Genomic DNA, 22,517 nt, shown 5'->3' on the forward strand with positions numbered 1-22,517 from the left:
TATTTTAGTAAAGTTTTTATAAGGTAATAATACAAAAAGAAACAAAAGTTAGAAAGGTAAAAGAAGGAAGAGGAGTGCAGAAAGAAAGAAAGAATGAAAGAAAGAAAAAGAAAGAAAGAAAAAGAAAGAAAGAAAAGAAAGAGGAAGGAAGGAAGGAAGGAACAAATGAATGAAGGAAGCAAGGATGGAAAGAAGGAAGGAAGTAGTGTTTTCCAACTTTTTTCAGCACAGTAGAATACACAAAAGTTACAACCTCAACCTTTCGCTTTACATTTCTAAACATTTCAAGCATCTCAATAACAACAAAATCATTCTAATCCCCAAAACTTCAGGTTTCAGTTTTGAGCAAACTGTCCAGAAGTGGTTTCCAAGTAGAAACAAAACTACACAGATTGTTCTCTTTAATTAAAACAGTCAGTGTTGCCATCTCTGCCAACTGCATCACCTTTACCGCCCATTCTTCCATTGTGAGAATTATTGTGTCGCTAATCTTTATGATGTATCTCCAGATCATCCCATAGCTCATGCAGCTTTCCAAGCCAGCCTTTTGAGGCCAAAGACAAAACAAAACAAAAAATCCCATAGGGAAATAAAAGGCTGATCTCTGAGTTACACGGCTTGAAAACAATTTCTCACTGGGGTTTTTCCAGTTCTAATTACAGTAGATATGATACAGTTTATTTAGGGTTGTTTCTTTTTTTTTAAAAAAAAACATGCTGCCTTTGTCTCTGTTAAAGAACTCATTTTTCTCCCATCCATGAGCTCATGTGGAGCACTTCTTTTCAAGAAGTCTGCGCCATTCCTGGATCAGCTCCATACACCTGTGACCCCCCATGCCAATGTTTCTCTTGGAAAGCTGAGCCGATTTACTTTCTGCTGAACTGCAGTGCACGACAAACTGCTCTGCAGGTGGTTTTCAGCTGAGTGTGCTGGAACTTGGGGAGGCTTCAATTCTCCTGCCAGCTCTTGAGCTTCAAATGTCCTAGCAGGGAATTCCTCTTGTTGCTAATGATAGACCTGAGATACATTATATCTTGGCAGGGGAGTTCCGAGTCTACATAGGTACACTGGGTAGTGCCAATCCTAGCACAATGGAAGCAAAGTTGCATCGTTTAGGAAACAGTACCAGGTGGGCTGTATTCGGTGTCAGATTCTATTTGCTATCTAGTAAATGGCAAACGGCAAGTTCTGGAATTGGGATGCTTCCACCAAGGATGCACTTGGTCAAGGCTTGATCACACCTAAAGCTGGGTCTATCCCTTATTTTTATGCCACTTAAGGCAATGGTGGGATTCAAGTAATTTAACAACCGGTTCTCTGCCCTAATGATTTCTTCCAACAACCAGTTTTCCAAATTGCTCAGAAAGTTAACAACCAGTTCTCCCGAAGTGGTGCGAACTGGCTGAATCCCACCACTGATTTAAAGCCCTATGTACTCCAGAGCCTTAATCTATATGGAAACCGAATCAGTGCTTCTTATCAGGCATTAGCTGGCAGAGGGATTCCACTAGATTCCCCATCCTCTACCTAGCTATTCTCTGCTAATACGGGTAGTCCTCAAATTATGACCACAATTGAGCCCAAAATTTCTGTTGCTAAGTGAGACATTTTTTAAGTGAGTTTTGCCCCATTTCACAACCTTTCTTGCCATGGTTGTTAAGTGAATCGCCGCACTTATTAAATGGGCAACATGGTTGTTTAAATGAATCTGTGTTCCCCGTTGACTTTGCCTGTCACAAGGTTGCAAAAGGTGATCACATGACCCCGGGACGCTGCAACCATCATAAGTATGAGTCAGTTGCCAAGCATCTGAATTTTGACCATGTGACCATGGAGGTGCTGTAATGGTCGTAAGTGTGAAAAACGGTCATAAGTCCCTTTTTTCACGGATGTTGTCACTTCGAACAGTCACTAACCGAAGTTGTAAGTCGAGGATTACCTGTACTTAATCGTCCTTCAGGAAAGTTTGTGCTCATGTTGCTCAGCTCCACAGAGGAAGCCAAGAAAAGTGTGAATTGGCCTGAGAGAGAATTTCTCCCTGTTCACTCCTTTTCTGCTGACACTTAGTTAAGCTGATATTTGTGCTTCTTTTTCGTCAGACAGAAGTGAGGCCTGTGGTCAGCAAGATAAAGTTGAAACACATAAGCAAATAAGCTCAGAGTGAGTCAAGGGACAGCTGAGAAAGGTGAAAATGAAACTGCTGCTGAAAACAGCCTGCTATCTCCTTCTGCCATGGCTGTCTCATTTTCAGGACAAATTGTTATTCTGTTTAAGAATTCATTCCAACAACATACATAGTATTCATGGCTACCTAGATTTATTCACTGTCCGAAGTGGCCTAATAGCAGAGTTGGCCCTGAACAGGGATCAGCCTTTAAAAATCAAGACATACAGACAACAGCCATCCCGGTCTCTGTTATTTGTCCACAAAGTGATATTATAGACCCGTGATGGTGACTCTACGGCACGCAGCTCAGCCAGTTGGTCGTCGGGTTTCCAACGCACATATACGCACCGGCCAGCTGGTAGTTGGGTTTCAGATGCGCGCATGTGCGCCGGCCAGCTGGTAGCCGGGTTTCATATGCGCATATCTGCGCCGGGCAGCTGGTAGCTGGGTTTCAGATGTGTGCATGCATCAGGGGTGAAATCTAAAATTTGTTACTACCGGTTCTGTGGGCATGGCTTGGTAGGAGGGGTAATGTGACTGGGTGGGCGTGGCCAACTTTTTTTTTTTTTTTTTTTTTACTTTTAAAAGCATTCTTTCTACAACCTTAAGAGGTTGCAGAAAAAATGCTTTTAGAAGCCTCTGATGATCAGGCAACTCAGCTGGGATCGCCAGAGACTTTTAAAAGCATTTTTTTTTCTACAACCTCTTCGGCTGGAGTTACTTTGAGTTGGGCAGCCATGGAATTTTTCTTAATAAATAAATAAGTCGGTTTAAGAAAGGACAGCTGAAGTAACATCATACGCAAAGTCCCAGTTTTATTTTGCAACCATTTCATTTAACAACAAAGTTGCTGGTTCCAACTGTGGTTTGCTATCTGTCTTATCTCAGGGTTGCAAGTTTCTCTTCTCTGTCATGGTTGTTATTCACCGAGTGTCCTCTATATATTTTGCTATTTTAAAAAACAGCTACTAAAGTTATGACATTTGGGCTTCTGGAAAGCCCAAATGTCCACCATGAAATCCTTCTCAAATGGCTTCCAGGAGGAACACCTCAAGCCCTCTTTTGTCTGAGTTGACATAAAGTTCCAAAGTATATTCTTTGTATTCACAAGATCTTAGATCTGTTTTCTAACCTTCCAGACTGTGTTAAGAAAGGTATTATTTTGAATTTCTGAAGAACCAGTTGGTGTAGATCAGGCTTCCCAGACTCTTCAGTTCTTCAGCTCTTCAACCCCTTCATGCAGTTTCAGACTCTTCATTGATACTCCCCCGCAAACATTTATCATATGAAAATAATTTAATAAATACTACTTTAACTAACAGTACTAATAGTAACAACAACGATCCAGGGGTGGGATTCAGATCCTTTAGCAACAGGTTTGCTGCCCTGTTGCTGGGTGGGCGTGGCCATGATGGGCGTGGCCTAGTCGGCCGCCTGCACCACATGGGGGGGGAGGGATTTTTCACCCTCCCCAGGCTCCGGAGGCTTTGCTGGAACCTCCTGGAGATTGAAAACTGCTTCCCCTGGGCTCCAGAGGCCTGTTTTTTGTCCTCCCAGACCCTCTGTTCGGCCCCTGCACTTACCTGGAATGATGAATGGGCTGTGTGGAGACTCCTGAGAGGGGAGGGGCAGGGTAGGAGGGGTGGGGTGGGGTAGGTGTAGCCAGCCAGGGGTGGCATTTGGGGGTTTGCCAAACCCTGGTGATTCTTGGCTAGAGGATCACCTGAACCCTGCCTAACCCCCAGGGGCCCACCCCTGCATTGCCCCCTTGGATAGTCCCATATACCTTTGAGGATTGATTCTGACCATTTTGGAGAAAACTAGTGTAGAAAGAATGGCTAGTGATTAATCTGAGTTTTCAGCATCTCCGTGTTTCTATCAAGCTATACGGTTTGCACTAGAAAAAGGGTTTTGCCAGTTGATAGATGGCTTAGCAATGTTACCAGTGGAAAGTTGCTGATGTTACAGAAATGTTATTGCCATTTCTCTCCCTTCCCCATCTTTCATATGCCCCAAAGCTCCCTATTTAATAAGACATCTGTTTCGCGCTTAGTATTATTTTTAATTGGATGTTATCTGATGAGTAGAACATAGAAATAGTCAAGGGAAACGTTGCTAGCAAATGCTGTCGTTCCTTTTTAAAGACTACCAATTAGTGAAATAGTTTTTATTGGATTGGGGTGGTAAATAAGCCCCATCAAGCAAGCACATAAATAAATAGAGAAATAAATTGGTAAATAAGGCAATCTTTCAGTAGTAATGGAGTGGGTATACACTATAGGATTTCAAATCGCCCAGTTTAAACCTGAAAACACCTTTTGGGACTGGATCATACTAGTTCTCTCTAATATTGTGTCGAATACTTACTAAGGGAAAGAAATACAGATAGTCCTTGACTTACGGCCACAATTGAGCCCACTATTTCTGTTGCTAAGTGAAACATTTGTTAAGTGAATTTTGCCCCATTTTATCATCTTTTCTTCCACAGTTGCTAAGTGAATCACTGCAGTTATTAAACTGGTAATACGGTTGTTAAATGAATCTGACTTCCCCATTGACTTTGCTTGTAAGGAGGTCGCAAAACATGATCCCATGACCCCAGGACTTGGCAACTGTCATAAATTTGAGTCAGTTGCCAAGTATCCGAATTTTGATCATGTGGCCATGGGGATGCTGCGATGGTCATAAGTGTGAAAAACAGTCATAAATCACTTTTTTCAGTGCCGTTGTAAATTTGAACAGTCACTGAATGAACTGTTGTAAGTCAAGGATTACCTGTATTTAGAACAGGAAAAAGGTTTTTGAGGCAGGAAATCACAGAGGATAGCTAGAAGACTAGTGAAAATCAGTGCCCCACCTTGTGGAGGAATTTCTTAATGGTTACCAGTAAGTTATTGTTATATAAATTATACACTCCTATTTCTATACTGAAATTACATTTTTTTCCCCTAGTTGTGTTTATCACTGGAAACAGACTTTACAAAAAGACTCCACCACAAGGAAATATCTTGCTGAAAGTTTGCAAGTGCATTGTAGTAAGTACTGTATGCTTTCCTTTTTTATGTACAAAATGTAAAAAAAATTAGTTTCTATTGCGTGATCACATATTTTAGGATTAAAAACACAATCATACTGAAAAAAAAAATACTTATTGCTTTTATAATGAAATCCTATACATGCCTACTAAAGCCAACGGGACATACTCCTGAAAAATGGTGATAGGATTAGGGTTCTGAGAACTGAGTAAAACAACTTGCTGATGATGGCTTTATACATTTATACAAGAATTAAAACAATTTTTGAACCCAGAAGCAATTGTATTCCTTTATTATCTGCAAGTGTTCTAGTATGCCTTAGAAGTTACATTCCATTCTAATTGATAAGAAAGAGTTTGTGGGTGTATCTTAAGACTTTTGTTGTATTTGTTTGAAAGTTCATTTATTATCATTTACAGCCTTTAGTATTTATTTAAAATGACAGGTGTATCAGCAGAGAATCGGAGAGATGATCTTGAGCAGGGGTGTCAAACTCACATCGTCACGCCGGCATCACATGACATTTTGGGACTTTTTTTCCCTTCGCTAAACTGGGCATGGGCGTGGCTAGTGTGCAATGCATCCGGCCCATGGGCCAGGAATTTGACAGCCCTGATCTTGAGGGAAACAGGAAAGAAACTTTACATAAGTACCAAGAAGGTTACATCATTCCTCAAATCCTGGGGAACAAGATAATGTTTAGAAGCAGTTTAGGCAGGCTCCTCCCTAATTCACTGGGATATAAAGAGGAAGGGAAGCAGTGGTGGGATTCAAATTTTTTTACCACCGGTTCTGTGGGCATGGCTTGGTGGGTGTGGCATGGCATGGCTTGATGGGCGTGGCTTGGTGGGCATGGCAGGGGAAGGATACTGTAAAATCTCCATTCCCCCACCCCCACACCAGGGGAAGGATACTGTAAAATCTCCATTCCCTCCCCACTCCAGGGGAAGGATACTGCAAAATCCCCATTCCCTCCCCACTCCAGGGGAAGGATACTGCAAAATCCCCATTCCCTCCCGGTCAGCTGGCACTCAGGAGGCATAGATAGATGGGGATGGGGCCAGTCAGAGTTGGTATTTACTGGTTCTCCGAAGTACTCAAAATTTCTGCTACCAGTTCTCCAGAACTGGTCAGAACATGCTGAATACCACCTCTGAAGGGAAGGCAAAATCAGCCTTGGAAAAGCTGCTATTACAGCTTATCTCAATAAAGTTCCATTCTTGTCTTCCTATGAAGCTTGTTTCCTGATTTGGGCCACCCCAAAGGGCTTACAGTATCTTCTTTTCCAATCTGCCCTTCCCAATTGTCTAGAATTACAATTTTCAGCATCATCAATTGGAACAGATTTCAGCCATACTAGGGTTTATCACCAATTGGTAAAAAAAAAAAATGCAATTTTTAAAAAAATTTTTTGATTTATATGCCGCCCTTCTCCGGAGACTCAGGGCAGCTTACAATGTGTTAAGCAATAGCCTTCATACTTTTGTATATTTATACAAAGTCAGCTTATTGCCCCCACAAACTGGGTCCTCATTTAACCTACCTTAGAAAGGATGGAAGGCTGAGTCAACCTTGAGCCTGGTAAGATTCGAACCTGCAGAAATTGCAGGCAGCTGTGTTAATTACAGGGTGCATTAAACCACTGTACTACCAAGGCTCTTGAAGTGGAGATATCTTTGAAGTTTATTAAAAAAAATTAAAACTGATTAATATGATTATTATACCTAGTTCCATGAATGTGCGTAATAATATACTGGCCCAGTTTATAAAAAGGCTAGCATCTTTCCTGAATTCAGTTGTGCAATGGGAAGCCAGGGAGGTTTCAGATCATTATAGTAGATCTCTTGGACACTGCAAGAATACCACATTTCACCAATGAGAATGCCCCTACCCTGTCCTGCAGCCAATGAAACCATCACTTTCTCTTTGATCAGATCAATTTAGAAGGCTAAAAGAAAAAACAATTGCAGGAAATATTTTTGAGACAGCCTTAAATTATAGTAAATCTGCCACTTGAATTTCACAGCAAGTTCCCAATTTTGCATACTGCTGAGATACAGTAGGAAATCAAAATGGCAGAACCCAGCTACATAATGTAGCTCAAGGGTGTCAAATCTGCAGCCCACGGGCCAGATACATCACATGCTGACCATACCAGGGGTGAAATCCAGCAGGTTCTAACAGGTTCTGGAGAACCGGTAGTGGAAATTTTGAGTAGTTCGGAGAACTGGCAAATACCACCTCTGGCTGGCCCCAAAGTGGGGTGGGTATGGAGATTTTGCAATATCCTTTCCCTGCCACACCACCAGGCCACGCCCACAGAACCGGTAGGAAAAAAAATTGGATTTCACCCGTGGACCACCCCCACCCCTGATTTAGTGAAAGGGGAAAAAGTCGTGATACGTCATATGACAGCAACATGATGCTGTGCGTTTGACACCCCTACTGCAGATGGATTTCCTAGTTTTGCCTATCACCAATGGCTGATAAGGCATTCACGGTCTTTCATTAGAGGAAAAGGCCTTGAGTAAGTAACAGAGGGAAGTCTCTTAAAACTGAAGTTTGAACTCCACATCTATAATATGGAGTTAATTAGTACACTCAAAGAAGCAGTTAAGTTGTTTTTCCCCAAGTGACACATATACTGAAATTATTTTCAGGTCAACACATGGGGGTCAGGACCATGGCTGGCACATATGAACTCATTCACATACTTTGATTATTCCTTCATTGAAATCATCTGCATGGGTTTTTAATGACTTCATTATAGTCACTTGCATGGGGTTTTTATATTAAAACTCCAAGGTCAGTACCCAATTTCATCAAGGTGTGAGACATAAACCCAGTAGTTATTCATCCGTTCCATTTGCTCATGTGATAATTTTGGTCAATTGCTTTCTATGTACTGGAGTTACAGCAGAGATTTTGGGTTATAATATTTGGTATATTGGTTCCTTCCCATCCTTCATCCTCTTTAGTATTACTGTACTGCGGCACTGAGGTCATAACAACAATTTACACCGCAAAGCACTTGGGGCTTTTTAGAGTGAGGAGGAAAAAAGATTACTCAAGGATGTAATTTCATCAACATTAATAAAATTCTGAATAGTGCAGAGGATGAAAAAATGTCTCTCCCCCCCCACACTCCTATTTGTAAAGTATAATAGACCCCAAAGTCATTCAATGAAATTGATTGGCTCTATATTCATTACAGACAAAAGGAAAAATTTTCTCATACAATAATTAATGGATGATTATTATATGAAGTTAATTAACATGACACAGGGATACTATTAACTTAAGATAGTTATATTTTAATGAATTGATATCTTAATAGAAAACGGGTCATTTAGGTTGCTGTTCTTATCTACCTATAGGGGAGCCAAAATCATTTAAATTACAGAGACTTATGAGATATGCAGTAGTTTAATCATCACAACTAAAAGGAACAATGGAAGATTATGGAACTGGCAGTTCAACATGTCTAAACAGGACCAGGTTGGCCAAATCTAGATTAGATATGAGAAAGAAGCATAATCATATGATTTTCACGAATGTTTGCTTCATTACTAACAGAAAGTTGGATTATGAATCTTGTATGAATTTAGTATTTATGACATATGCGTCTGTGTTCAGGATGGAATCCTTTTGTTTATAATTCTTATTATTATAAAGCATATCTCTATGGTAAGGCCTCGTATTAGTTTAGTCACTCTGTCAAAATAGGTCCAGAAATAGCTATGCTGCCTTTTTTGAGGGTGGGTGGGTTTCACCTCCCAGGAAATAAATTTGAAGGAAAACCTTATAATTTATATTTGTTTGGGTGCTATTGATGGATGTTGAATCCAGAATTCTATATATAATTGTACCTCAAATAATGACACTGTCAGCATTCCAAGTAATGCACTCATAGAAAGCAGAACTCAGAGTCAGGTAGGTTCCTCAAAGAACAAATTTCTTGGATACATCATATTGGCACAACTGGTGAAAACCAACTCTGAAAGTTTCCACAGTTTTCACCTAATTAAAAGAGAAAGTTTTTCCCCTTTCCCCAAGTCATCAGTCACATGGTTCAGTGGAAGTGCTGGCCAGTTGCTTGATTACTTTGCTCCTCCTCTCCCAGCCACCTGCTAGAATGACCTTGGTTCCCACAGGAAAACCTGACTGCAAAACCCCAGTTAACTATTTCCCTCCCCCTCCCACCTAAGTGAACCTGGCTGACTCTAGACAGGTTTGCTTCAGGGTTGACAGCTACATCTTCTGAAAGATGGCCAATAGAACAACAGGAAAGGTAGAACTTCATATTTATAGACATATTTATAAAACCAGGAATAAGATGAAATACAAATCAGTGCAATATACTTTAGCATTGGGGTAGTAGAAACAATGCTTATATTGGATAAACTCTAATCCATACATCTCCTTTAATTGTTTGCATTCTTCTTCAGTTTGCTTTGAGAAACCGGATCAGAAATCGCTTCCCAGAGATACCCAAAAGAGAGCATTGGCTAGACTGGGCATCAGAAAAATATTCAGTAAGTAAATATTTTCATTTCAATACATTGAATATACATGTTGTATATCAGTGATGGCTCCTCCTAACTTAACATTTAGATCTTACAGAAGAGCATTCATCCTCAGAACCATTCAAGTGTTACATCCCCTTGAGATCTGTAATGTATTAACTTTCTCTTCTTTCTTTAGCTAGAGAGAGGAGCAAAATCTGCGAGAAATACAATAATTTGCCCATTGAAGAAAAAACAATTCCACTTTAGATACTATTCCTACCAGCATATCTGGGATGTAATGCTCAATTTCTCCACCAGAGTTATGTTTGTGCCAGCTTTATATTTTCCTCTCTGCACACTGGAGAACCAAAATTTGCATTGCCTGTTTATCTAATTTCAAGCTTACTTGCCTAAAATTTCTAAATCATCTGGGATCAGTCAACTCAGGCTACTTCTCAGAGTGTTTGAATTGTTCTCTTACCACCGTTACACTTAACAGAATTTTAAGCAGAGCCAAAACTGTTTCACATTTGAGTGGGAATGCTCAAAAACCCATAGGCAGTAGACTACACGAAAACATGGGGTTTTTTTTTAATCTTAGAAGAAGATAATGGTAAGCTGCTTCCATGAAAACCAGAGCAATTTTGTCCTTGTTGCAAGCAAACTATCTCCATTCATAGTCTCATACTTTCCAATCTTTTTTTCTTTAACAACATTAAATGCCAGCAGTGAATGGATTATCTTTTGCCAGTGACTGGAGACCAGTTTCCTATTCTCTATGATAGCTTCTTACTCACACCTACACAAATGCACACACACACACACACACACACACACACACACACACACACACAGAGTTTCATCACTAGCATAGCCATGCCAAAAACACAACCATATTACACCCCCTTAAATTCTTTCATGAGACTGATGGTCGGACCAAGTTTCACTTTTCAGTTACTTAAGAGGTGGTTACAAATTAAGAAACTAAAGTTTAGTAAGGGATCACAAATTTTAGCATTCTAATCCCAGGCAAGAGCGAGGAGAGAAAGAAACAGGACCTGAGAAAATAACTCTAACAAAGTCTCCAAGCTGAAATGGCTTCCTTTCTTCCAATTTTATTTATTCATTTATTCGATTGCTAAGGCTGCCCATTTGTCAAGCCATGCCGAGTGGCTTATAAAAGGATTATAACATCATCATAGGTAGGAAAAGGAAAAGGAAAAACAAAACAAAACAAAAACAGTCACAGCAATAAAAACTCCATGCCAGAGGAAAATAAGTTCCAGAAGTCTCACCATTTATTGTATTTCCCCCCTAGTCTCTCAGAGGCAAGGTCGAGTAGAGAAGGAAGGCCAAAAAAAGTAGAAAAACCATCGGCTGATTTATTCCCCCAAAGATCAAAAGTCTTTCTCTCTTATTCTGCATGTCTCCCTTTTCAAAATGTCTTTTGGAGCTGCAACACCTTGTGATTCATGCCATATTAGTTTACGGAAGTTAATTCCAGAATAAATGTATGATGTCTTTACTGTCACAGGTCCCCATAGGTACTCCTCGGAAGTATTTTAATTCATCCTGCTTTCTGTATATTCACATTGCTTATGGTAGAATTGCTCCCATATAAGATGACTATGCTGTTATGCAGATACAGTTACTCAACATCGTTCTACATATGCTGACACCTTCCTCTCTTTTTGTCATTCATAGTCTATGTCTTGCGTCTCAACATCCAAACAGACTTTGAACACCAAGCTATATTTATAAGATGTATTTGTGTTTCCTTCCGTAGAACCAGTTGATCACTGAAGTTAAAATGGTGACACGGGTCCTTTTCCTCTTTCTCCCATTACCAATGTTCTGGGCACTCTTTGATCAACAGGTAATGCACACCAACACTAAGCAACATTTTACTATACACACCAGGTCTGATTTTTGAGACTCAAAAGCTGGGTACATCCTATTATGCTGTACCATAGTGCACTAAATTGGATTATTTTTTTCATACTTCAATATATTGTGGGAATCTGGCCATCTTAGTGTGCTGTATGAACTGGTCATCGTTTTAAGGCATTTGGTGGGTTATTTGTTTGTTTGTATGAAGCATGTAATGCAAACCCAGCAACTGTGTTTTCTTAATTCAGCTTTAAGTTTTCAGAGTTATCTGAATCCAACTAATAAATTACTGTCATGGCTGACTTCCACTAAAACACACATCAGTAACATTGAGATTCTTTGTTTGATTGAAACGTTTATTTTAATTTTGAAGGACAAAATTAAATTAAATTTGCAATGGAGGTGACCATTTGAACCAAACAATGTAAATGTCCACACTAATCCTTATGATAGGCATGAAAGCCAGCTGAGTGACTTTTGGGCAGTCACTCTTTCTCAGCTGAACTCACCTCACATGGTGGTTGTTGTGTGGAAAATATAAGGAGGAAGGTATGTTGGCAATGTTTACAACCTTGAGTTATTTGTAAAAGTATTAAAGGCAGAATACAAATAAATAAATAAATGGAGAAATATACTATAAATATATCCTTTATATTAAATTTATTTATTAGATTGATTCAAGAAAGAGAATTCCACTTATTGCTGCTCCCATATTGCTAATTTTTGCCCTGATGATAGAATAAAATTGATTTCATCTTCAAACAGAGAATTCTTTTATGTTAGCAAATTATGTACATGGTACGTCTATGAAAGATACATGACCATGTGAACACTGATAACCAAAGTAGTGCCTTGCCAAAATATTAAAAAGGGAAATAAATGATCAAAGAACCAATCTAGTTTATTGAAACAGGAAAGCATTGGCCTGAATAAGTAACTTTAATTCCTAATTATCGCATCTATATCAAGAATTGGGTAATGTGTGAGAAATACTGTATTTGATTCCAATTTAAGGCTGTTCTTCCGTTATCTATTGTGTAAGGGTTGGTCTTATAGATAAAGAGAGAACGTATAATATTTTAGCTGATTGCAATAACTCTTTCAGATAAAGATGTGAATTTAAGATATATTTTCATGTTCAAATGTTGTATAGAAAAACTATCATTTTAAAGATAATTTAATTGCTTTTCTTAGCTTAGCATTTTAAAATGTTAGATATATTTAAAAGGTATTGCAGATGGGAGAAAAATATAGAATAAAGTATCATTCTACAATACTTGATATCATTAAAAATGATATTAATAGTTAAGGTGGTAAACTAGGAGCAGGCAAGTCCAAGTCCCAGACCTGCCTGAGATATGGAAGCCAACCTAGTAACTTTGGGTCAGTTGCTCTCAGTCCTAGACTGGACATTTGGAAAACATCCATTTACTAATCCACACTGGGATAGCATGGTAATCTATAACCTCCAATTAAGAGGAGTTTATCCTTGCAATGGTCTGATTTGTGCTGACACACACATACACACACACACAAACTAATTCTGTTTACGTATATTTTTATCTCAGCAAAAAGGAAAACTGAAGATACAGAAAAAATAGAGAAAAATGCTTCTTAATCGTACTCAATAATTCAGTAAAACTACACTTAAAATTTAAAGAGTGGAAAAGAACTGCATTGAAAATGCATTGTTTTGACACACATTATTTTAACAAGTAACTCAGAAATCTACTACTTATAAATTTATCCATTACTATTTATTCTTTCTAGCCATAAAAGCAATTACAGTATGTATAATCTCAGGTAGGTCTCTTACAGTTCATGGTGTCTCATGAATAGAATAGATATTTGAGATAAGGTTCATACTGGCCAACGCCAGTAATTATGAATTATGGCGGTTTGTAGACCAGAAATCTGCTACAGCATTTATTTTTCTTTCTCTTCCATAGGGTTCCAGGTGGACTCTACAAGCAACTAAAATGAATGCTGACTTTGTAAGTGGTATTTCTTGCTTTAAGTTTTTAAGCAAAAGTAGTATAATAAAGATTACACCTTTATTAGTTTTAAATACATACATTTTAATTATACACCTATTGACTAGATAAAATAATTCCACAAAATAAAGCAATATAACGTATTATATGTCTTGGCTTAGTTAGATCCCAAGATTTTTTAAAACACAATTTTGGATGTTAGAATTGCACCATTATCATCATCATCATCAACAACATCCTTACAGTTATTGTTATTATCACTATTAGCAATGCATTAAATTCAGCTTAAGCAAAAACAGTAGCCCAATGACAATAAGGTCACTTTCAATACATATATTTCAAGATATGCCTAACAGTTTCCACTAAGGAAAGGATATCAATTAATGGAACTATTAGTAAGCTATTATTGACTCCACAGATGGGTTCTATTTACCTTTACTACTGGTTCACAACAGGATCGTGCGCACATGTGAGCAAAGCGAGCGCATGCACCTTGCTTCTGCGCAGATTGGCGATGATGACATCCGGGGTGGTGGGCGGGCCAGTTTTACTACCGCCAGTTTTACTACTGGTTCTTGCAAACTGGTCCGAACTGGGGGCAACCCACCACTGATTGACTCACACTAGCCTAACTTTTTCAATTATTCTTTCAGAATAATTATTCAGAATAATAATTCTGAAAGAATAACTGGTTCTATAGTCTTTCTGGCCAGCATTGGTTTGGAGATTTAGGATATGGAATCCCTTACTTCTGGAGTATATTAGATTGGATAAGGCTGGATCATTGTATGGACTTAATCTAAAAAAAAAAATCTTTATGTCTTCAGGTTTATATTCATTTCTTCATGGAATTCTAGATTTGTTATACCTATAACATTTTGATGTGATCAGTTAAATTCGGAAGTGCATTGAATTTCATAGCTAAGTGGGAATCTGAATAATTTTTGTACCGGTAGTCCTCAACTTACAGCAGTTTGTTTAGTGACCGTTCAAAGTTACAATGGCACTGAAAAAAGTGACTTATGACCATTTTTCACACTTATGACCATTGTAGCATCCCAATGGTCACATGATCAAAATTCAGATGCTTGGCAACTGATTTGTATTTATGACGGTTGCAAGTGTCCCGGAGTCACATGATTCCCTTTTGTGACCTTCTGACAAACATAGTCAATGGGGCAACCAGATTCACTAATTTAACAACTGCAGTGATTCACTTAACAAATGTGGCAAGAAAAGTCCTAAAATGGGACAAAACTCACTTAACAGATTTCCCACTTTACAACATAAATGTTGGGTTCAATTATTTCCTATTTGTGTCAGAAAATTGAGAACTACCTGTATTATCTTCCCTAATTCTCAGAGGAACAATGTTAGAAAGATAAACATGTTGATTGCTGGGGACACCTACATGTGAGCGAATGATTTCTCTTTTCTGTGGATATATGGGATCATCAGCTATAGTCTTAGTGTAAGAACGAGCTGATTGCTTCTGGACTAAAAGAGACATGGAATGCTTGTCAAACCATAATGTATAAGAAAGATTTGAATTGGGCTCAGGAAGAATCATGGATAGTTCACTCATATCAAGGCCCCTGTCCCAAAGACAATTTTCCATTCACTAGATCACATCCAGATTACAAAGACTACACAACTCAGGAAATTTACACAGAGCAAAATTAAGGTCAGTGTCCCCGTGGAACAATATTGAAGCATCACATCAGTGCTCATTATGCACCATGTCATTTAGAACAGAATGCAGACCTGTTTTAAAAACAAGCATCGTTTCTCTGTGATTAACAACAGCAACACTGTTTTGAGATATAATTACTAAAGAAATAATATGTTCTGCCGTGAGATCTCCATTATGTCCTGCCAGCGATTTGCTTCAAAAGCATTGGTCTTTTCAGTCAAGGAGAAAGTGAACTCAACCATAAAAATAAATCTTTAGCTATAGAGCTGTGATGGTGAATCTATGGCACGTGTGCCACAGGTGGCAGGTGTAGCCATATCAATGGGCACGCGAGCTCAGCTCCGGCGTGTGCCAGCTGATTTTCAAGCCTTCTGGGCCTGAAGTAGAGAAACAGGTTGTTTCCTGCCTCCGGAGGGCCTCGGGGGGTGGGGGGTGGGAAGGCCTGTTGTTTGCTGTCCCCAGCCTCCAGAGCCTCTCTAGGAGTATGGGGAGGGTGAAAACGGCCTTCCCCACCCCCCGGAGGCCGAAAATGGCCCATTTGCCAACTTCCGTTCCCAGATAGAATTATGGGTGTGGGCGCACGCGCGCAACCCCCCCTCCCCTCCTGGCACACGATGGCAAAAAGGTTAGCCATCAGTGCTATAGAGGAAACACTTAAGTCCTCCACCTCCCATCCCATATGTTAGTAACCTGCATCAACAATGCCAGTTCTGCCATCGTTGCCTTTATTAACTCTTTTTTGATGTTGTTGTCTTCTAGGAAAGATTTGTCCTTCAACCTGACCAAATGCAGGTAAGCTGAAGCTGTAAGCTCTCTGTTCTCCCGCTGAATACTCTGATAACATTGCAATGATTTCATGAAAAAAAATTATCCGGTGTGGGGCTGGGGAAAGGAGTACACCTTTACAGACTGTATCCTGGAATTCAGTCACCGGCCACTGGGAATTGTATGATAAGTGTAGATAATCATAAATTAAGGTTATGAAAACATGTTTTCAAAATTGCATTATCCCATTCATTTTCCTTAATGAACATGTTACTGTTGTTGTTTTTGTTTTTACGTTGTCATTCTTCTAAACCAGTGTTTCTTAAAGTGTAGTCCTAGCACTTCTGGGAGTGCCCCAAGACTCTCAGGGGTCTTTGAAATAAACATTATTTGCCAGCCTACCTATGGCAAATAGTACAATATTAAAACCCCATCAAATAATTCTGAAAAGCAGTAGTAAGAGCAAATGTGTCAATTTAAAAAAAAAATTAAATTAAATTTATATACCTCCCATGTTGCTATTTGGGGTGATTCTAGGTGGTCTATAATGTATAATAAAAATAGAGATATAAAAATCATTATAAATATGAAAACCGATTACAATTACAAAATATTAAATACATAGTAAAAAAAAATAATGAGTTCAGAGCAGAGTTTAATATGATAAATACTGATAAATATAACTCACAGAAACAAAGGCTCTTTTTGGATATTGTATCATTTTTAAAAGTGGGATGGGGTTCTGAAGCACTATTCCACTATTCAGTGAACCCCTAAAAAGGGCAGCTATTGTTTTGTCAATGATATCCCCAAATATCCTAGATTGATACATAATCCATGGGATTCTGTAAAAACATTGGCAACTACACAACTTTGACAGATGATCATCTAGCACCGTGATGGCGAACCTACGGCACACGTGCCACAGGTGGCACACAGAGCCATATCTGTGGGCACGCGAGCATTGCCCTAGCTCAGCTCCGGTGCACATGCACGTGCCGGACAGCTAATTTTCTGGCCTTCCGGGCCCACTGGAAGTCAGGAAACAGGCCATTTCCAGCCTCTGGAGGGCCTCTGGAGGGCTGGGGAAAGCCATTTTCACCCTCCCCAGGCTCCAAGAAAGCCTCTGGAGCCTGCAGAAGGCAAAAAACACGCCTACTGAATCCATTGCGTGCCAAAAGCGTGGGGAGCATGGGGGGGTGGGGCGCATTGAATTATAGGTGTGAGCACGCATGCGCACGACCCCCCCCAGCCCCCCCGCTTTTGGCACGTGATGGCAAAAAGGTTAGCCATCACTGATCTAGCACCTGTTTGAGGATCGCTGGTGAAGGAGAACTTATCACATTGCATGCCAGTTTGTTCCACTGACTTGTTCCTCCATCAGGAAGTTCCTCTTTGTTTTACTCTAAACCAGGAGAAAATAGGATTAAATTAAGAGTTGTAAACATGAGTTTAAACAGCTGGCCTTTTCCTATTTGTGTCAGAAAATCAGTAATTTACATTGAATATGATATTGAGATATGGTTATATACAAGTGAGCGTGGATCAAAGGAGTTCTTGATAAAGGTCTACTAATTATGGCATTCTGATGGATTTTAATTTAGTTAATATTTAGCCTTAGTTAAGTATCACTCAAGAGGACTAATTTGATGTAGTGATTAAGCCACCAAGACCCAATTGGGGACAGGTCCTCTTCACTGAGAAAATTGCCAATAATTGAAAGTGCTTTGATAATAAATTATCTACCTCTATCTATCTATCTATCTCAGCAAACTGGATCTGAGGAGGAACAGGTCATTTGAAATCAGTGTAGATGCTCATAGCTGCTCTGAGTGCCTGCCTGCATTTGGAATCCTCTGCCCCCTTTCAAATATGGATTGCTGGACATTTCTACTGTGTACCTATATGTGTAAATTGTTTCCTCAGAATAAGTTCTCCTGAGTCCCATAAGCACCACGATCTGCAGGGATGGTAACACAATTTGCAACTTGTCATCGCAATTCAAACCCCCTCCCTTTTTTTACATGTGTCAAGGTTACCTAATACCTGTTGTCAGTGAGTTTTATTCCCTACTAAATTATTTTAGGATTGTAATGACAAATTAATAACCTCCTGCAATCTTTGATATTCCAGTTCTTAAATCCTCTCTTGATCCTTGTCTTCATTCCTGTCTTTGACTTTGGACTATATCCCTTGGTAAACCTGTGCAGACTTAATTTCACGTAAGTACCTAAGAAGAAAACTCTTTGGTTCAGCCGATGCCCTCCAAGCGTATTGGATCATCACCGGCAAAAATAAGGCCACAATTGGTTAATGTTGAAGAAATCTTGTCCAATTCTCCTTGAGGCTTCCAGATGAGAGGTGGGTTACAGCAGGTTCTGACCAGTTCTGGAGAACCGGTAGCGGAAATGTTGAGTAGTTCAGAGAACCAGTAAATACCACCTCTGACTGGCCCCGCCCCCATCTATTCTCTGCCTCCTGAGTCCCAGCTGATTTGGAGGAAATGGGGATTTTGCAGTAACCTTCCCCTGGATTGGGGAGAGAATGGAGATTTTACAGTATTCTTCCCCTGGAATGGGGTGGGAATATACTTTTAACTTTTGCAAGGTTTATGTTTATTCTCTTTCAGCTTCTCCACAATTTAAAACAAACAAACAAAACAAAGCAGGCTATTTTGCAGGTTTTAGGTCACAGATTCATACAACCTGCCAAGAGAAGCTTTACAAAAGTATTATATTATGATTTGGAAACCATGGTGGGTGGCTTCCATCTGCTCTGTGAACCTATCAAATTGTAGCTTCGTCAACAAATAACAAAATTAAGGAAATCATGCCTTATATGAACCCAGTTTTTCTTTTCCAACTCTGAATGCAAGCACGTCCTCTGACCCCAATTTATTTTACTGGTCTGAACAACAGGCCAGGATATTTTTCTTCAAGGGCAGGAAATTTTCATTAATTAAAGCATCCTTTTAATATGCCCTTCACCAGCTCTGAGATATTCACCTGCAAATCCCCTCATTTGACTCTTTTTATCATGACAGAACTATTCGAAGATGTGCACTTTATTTCTAATGTCCTTTCAGCTCAATAATCCCATACATTTTTTCTGTCTCACTTCTCAGAAGCAAGCTGGATACAGATCATCAGTTTTGCTTTCCTCCACTTCACACATTAACTAAATGCCAACTCAGTTCTCTCCTCAAAGAGCTATGTGGAACTTAATGGGAATCTTGCAAGCAGGGAGCATTTTTTAAAAATAGCAAATCCATTTGAATAGACCTTGAATATATTCCATATATATTATAGAAACATTCAATTCAAGGATTGCTGGTTTCAGCTGGATCAAATGCATGTGGCTTAAGTGCCGTGATCTCAGACTTGGAGGGTAGCTGTACATTATTCTAATTAAGTTGTATTTATTTACTTTCAGGCCCATTAAAAAGATGGCAACTGGCATGATCCTGGCCAGTCTGGCATTTGCAGCTGCAGCTATTGTGGAACTCAAGATAGAGGTAAGTAGGTAAGATAGGCACAGGGGTAGAAATGCAATTGTTCTACATTTATGCATCATTGGCCATTTTTCTGCTTTGCACTATGTTATTAATTGCTCATCAGTGTGCTAAAAAGACAGTGGGTCCTTTATTTGGAAATGAGGCTGAAGGGTAAAGAACTTGAATCTCTGGACTCTAACCAACCCACTGAAATCTTAATCACTAATAATTTCCCCTCACTAATCACTAATAATTACTAATTACTTAATCACTAATAATTTCCCCTGACCATGCGTTTTATTTTGCTGTTGACACACTCTTTTCTCTTAATTAGGAAAACGCGATGCCTATCCCAGTTCCCAAAGAAAGCTACATTCAGGTCCTGAATTTAGCAGACAGTGATGTTGAACTGACTATTGAGGGATATGACTTGTTCCGGCAGCCAATTAAACCTTTTCAGGTGATCTGGAGCATTATATGTTTATTTTCTCTTTAACCCAGCAACATCCAGTACAAATATTTTTGTTTATTTCAAAGGACAATGCCATTCAATCATATTCAGAGGTAGATCAATTCTGGTTTTATTGTGATTATCGCAGGTTAGTATTTGATGCTATAGATCAAGATTCCCTAAAATGGTCGGTATTGACCTTCAAGAATCAGTGGGTTATTTGCGAGACCACCTTCTGCCACTGATAACCTCCCACTGGCCAACTCGGTCCCACAGAGAAGGCCTCCTTAGGGTGCCGTCGGTCAAGCAATGCCGACTGACGACCCCCGGGGGAGAGTCTTCTCTGTGGGGGCACCCGCCCTCTGGAACGAGCTACCCCCAGGAATACGACTAATCCCGGACCTCCGGACCTTCCGTCGAGCCTTGAAGACCTTCCTATTTCAGTAAACTGGGCTGGCTTAAAATTTTAATGGGTTATTTTAAGGGTAATGGGTTTTAGTATTTTGGGAAGCCAATTCGATTTAATTCTGCTTTTAAATTATTTTAAATTTTGTATTGTATGTATTTTAATTTTGGCTGTGCACCGCCCTGAGTCCTTCGGGAGAAGGGCGGTATACAAATTTAAATAAATAATAAATAAATAAATAAATAAATAAATAAATAAATAAATAAATAAATCTAAGGGGGTCATTAAATGGCCGAGGGTCACAAAGACTCAGTAAATGGCTCAGCTGTCAATATTATTGTTACTGTTGCTGTTGTTGTTTGTAGTATTATTAAAGTATTATTTATTAAATTATTTTAATAAATATATGTTTGTGGGTCGATGAACAATCTGAAACTTCATGAAGGGATCAATGAACTGAACTGTTCTAGATAGACTTCTTGCATAGATAGTTTCAATAGTAGAGCATATGTGTGGGCATTTGTATCACACTCTCAGATATCAACAATCCCACCTACTCCACAAGGTCCTGAAAGGGAACCACTGAAAGGAACAATTCTCCAGAAAGACTGCTGATCCTTGTTTTAAGGATTGCTGGCATCTTTCATATTTTCCTTGCAACTATTCCTTTTTCTGGTTTCAGCTTGAATGTAGATGAGGGATTAGTATGCTATAATTTTCTCTTAATTCTTCTTATCAAGGGTCAGTTCATAGGTTGTTTCAGTACTGGCCTGTACTGGTTGTTGTTGTTGATGATCATTGGACAGTCAGCCAGATGTTCAGACTGGGTTTGGCATTTTTGTCTACCTATCAAATCCTTACCAAGGACTGGGGATAGGCAGATCTGGATGATCTTACAGATATCATCGCAGGATGGAAGCTGTTCCAAGTAAAGCTGCCTTCTGCAATTGACTGATGGTGAATTTGTCAATGCCAATGATGTTCAAGTGGTGCTCCAGTTATTTTTGGATTGCACCCAAGGCACCTATTACTATTGGTACTACCCTTGCTTGCCTTTGCCACAGTCGTTCTATTTCTATTTGTAGGTCTTTGTATTTTGTTATCTTCTCCAGTTCTTTCTCTTCTATTCTGCTGTCTCCAGGTGCTGAAACATCCACTATCCAGACTTTTTGTCTTTCTTATTGACAATTGTTAAGTCTGGAGTGTTATGTGGCAGGTGCCTATCTGTTTGAATTTGAAAGTCCCAGAGCAATTTAACGTCTTCATTTTCGATGATGATGATGATGATGATGATGATGATATATGCTGTGATCCACCTAGAAATATTTATTTCATGGAAACTACAAAACCAGACCACCATCTCAGGATTCCTCATAGCATCAAGTCTTTAAATGCACATGGGTACACTGATCTAGTGAAACTCAAAACTTATTTTTAATAGAAAAATGCAAAAGTGTGTTTGAAATTTATTCTTCATTACTAAATGAGAAAAACTTCACTGCAGATATAGATTAAAACCTTTTTCTTTTGCTCAGGACCCTACTGAATACTCCAGATTAATTCTCAATAGCGATCAACAACTTCTTCATTTTAAGATACAGCACCAAGGATTATCGTCCACATTTAATCATTCGATCGATGAAAAGTCAGTGAACAGCTTAATTATCTACAAGAGAGGAGGAAACCTAACAACCAATATAGTAAGTTGGAAATCAAATGGGGCCAAAATCAGATATTTGAGAATACAGGCAAATATACTCTGTATGAAGATTCATAGCAAAACCCACCCAATCTTGTTGGTTAATACTTAGCTATTCTAATTCAGTTTCCCAACTAAAATAGTTTATCTACTACATAATTCTAGCCTTCTAGAATTAGTCACTAGTCACTTCAAATAGTTACTAGCCTTCTAGAAAACCTTTATACATGTTTTTCTCAGCAACCTTGAGGATCCTATGGGAACCCTGGGAAGCCTGCAAGACGGTCGTGTTGTGTTTAGCATGTTGTCCACTTTCTTACAGACTTGTTTTTTTTTATTTCTAATTATTTTTATGTTTATATTTGTTTTTGGTTGTTGTATGCCATCCCAAGTCACATTTATTAGATAGGTGGCTA

General features: G+C 39.1%; 1 protein-coding gene across 2 annotated transcripts in view; it reads left to right on the forward strand.

The window, feature by feature from the left end:
* Positions 1 to 22,517, forward strand: part of SLC15A2 (solute carrier family 15 member 2) — a 96,455-nt gene that overhangs the window by 42,201 nt on the left and 31,737 nt on the right. For both annotated transcript variants that reach the window (XM_034422717.3, XM_087883813.1), the window contains 9 exons: positions 5,120 to 5,202; positions 9,651 to 9,737; positions 11,497 to 11,586; positions 13,550 to 13,594; positions 16,047 to 16,079; positions 18,186 to 18,274; positions 19,485 to 19,566; positions 19,880 to 20,005; positions 21,938 to 22,102. In XM_034422717.3, coding sequence (XP_034278608.2) covers positions 5,120 to 5,202; positions 9,651 to 9,737; positions 11,497 to 11,586; positions 13,550 to 13,594; positions 16,047 to 16,079; positions 18,186 to 18,274; positions 19,485 to 19,566; positions 19,880 to 20,005; positions 21,938 to 22,102 — 800 coding nt within the window. The remainder of the gene's footprint in view (positions 1 to 5,119; positions 5,203 to 9,650; positions 9,738 to 11,496; positions 11,587 to 13,549; positions 13,595 to 16,046; positions 16,080 to 18,185; positions 18,275 to 19,484; positions 19,567 to 19,879; positions 20,006 to 21,937; positions 22,103 to 22,517) is intronic.

The sequence above is a fragment of the Pantherophis guttatus genome, chromosome 1, assembly GCF_059756535.1.
Source record: "Pantherophis guttatus breed Tessera chromosome 1, ASM5975653v1, whole genome shotgun sequence".
NCBI classification, from domain to species: domain Eukaryota; kingdom Metazoa; phylum Chordata; class Lepidosauria; order Squamata; family Colubridae; genus Pantherophis; species Pantherophis guttatus.